Source organism: Odontomachus brunneus, unplaced genomic scaffold, assembly GCF_010583005.1.
Source record: "Odontomachus brunneus isolate Ranch 3 - 2012 unplaced genomic scaffold, Obru_v1 Obru_scaffold_072, whole genome shotgun sequence".
NCBI lineage: Eukaryota > Metazoa > Arthropoda > Insecta > Hymenoptera > Formicidae > Odontomachus > Odontomachus brunneus.
The window spans coordinates 413,850-415,019 of NW_022639522.1; the positions used below are offsets into that span (position 1 = coordinate 413,850).

Below are 1,170 nucleotides of genomic sequence, written 5' to 3' on the forward strand. Positions count from 1 at the left end.
GACAAGGTTTACGTGAAATGGTTGGGATTTAGCAATTCATACAACTCATGGATAAACAAGGATAATATATTGTAAAATATATTTTATTGTATTAAAATAATCAATAAACAATTTTTGTAATTTGAACTTTTATTGAAGCCATCAAAGTATCTACATAGGTACGCATACATTAGAGAAATTTTTTTTCGCATAGTTTTCGGAATGTCTCGAGTGCTCTAGAATATTCTGGAGGGTGAATCATGAACGGAGGGGTTACTGAAAAGAAGGAGGATCGATAAAATCATCAATTGTGTCGAACTTACATATGAATTTATATTGAAAATTAACGCTGTCTTACTTCGTTTCTGGAGCGGAATCTCGGCAATGGGGTAATGTTCCCAATTAATCGCTGGGTCGTTGATATCAATGACATAGTCGGGAAAGCGTTCCTAGATAATTGGTGGGTCATCGATATCACCAGAAATGTCGATTACCTCCACTTCTTTGTTAACTTGCTCGTTTTGGATGATTTCTGAAATTATATATATTATTAGCGTATAAAAAAGTGGTTTTAAAATAAATCGTAATTAATATTTTACTGATATATGTAAACTTACCCACGTCGTTATCGACGTCTTCTACCGCCGTTCTTATAGGCGAGAAAATCACATGTTTGTTTGAATTTCCTGGGCTATGGAAAATAATAATCATTAATTTCATATATTTTTCTAGTGTATCGTAGTTTTTATAATTATTACGATATTTTCGCTTACCTAGTATGGTTGAGTACAACCCCGATCATACCCCAGACATCCTCCATTTCCTCCCCGAAATCAAGTCTGATTATGAGGATTTCCCTCACAATTTCTTGAATCCGATCGTTACAAAGTCTTCCACTGTTAAACAGCAACACGAGTAGCATGCTGCTGCATTCGCAAACGAAGTTATAAAATAAATTATAGTTTTCCGCGTCGTCGCTTTCCGATACGCGAGATAAATATTTCTCGCGATCGATATTCGGGTCCGCGTAAGAACCCGCGACGATACATTCGCGCATGAGAACACTTAATCGCGACATAGTATTCACGTGTTGTGTTGTCGAGGTCTGTACAACTTGTGTTTTCGAAAGACAAAATTCTTTTTTTCGGGAGGGGCTGTTGAAGATAAAAACTAAAAGGATGTCTCTACCCA

At 36.2% G+C, this 1,170-nt stretch overlaps 1 protein-coding gene across 1 annotated transcript; it reads right to left on the reverse strand.

Annotated features, from left to right (window-relative positions):
- Positions 1–144: 144 nt before the first annotated feature.
- LOC116847007 lies at positions 145–1,152 on the reverse strand. The gene is made up of 4 exons (XM_032821543.1): positions 753–1,152; positions 597–670; positions 338–511; positions 145–255 (listed from the first exon to the last, which is right to left on the reverse strand). Exons 1-3 carry the CDS (start codon positions 1,055–1,057, stop codon positions 429–431), a joined length of 462 nt encoding a protein of 153 aa, XP_032677434.1. The 5' UTR covers positions 1,058–1,152; the 3' UTR covers positions 145–255; positions 338–428.
- Positions 1,153–1,170: the final 18 nt, after the last annotated feature.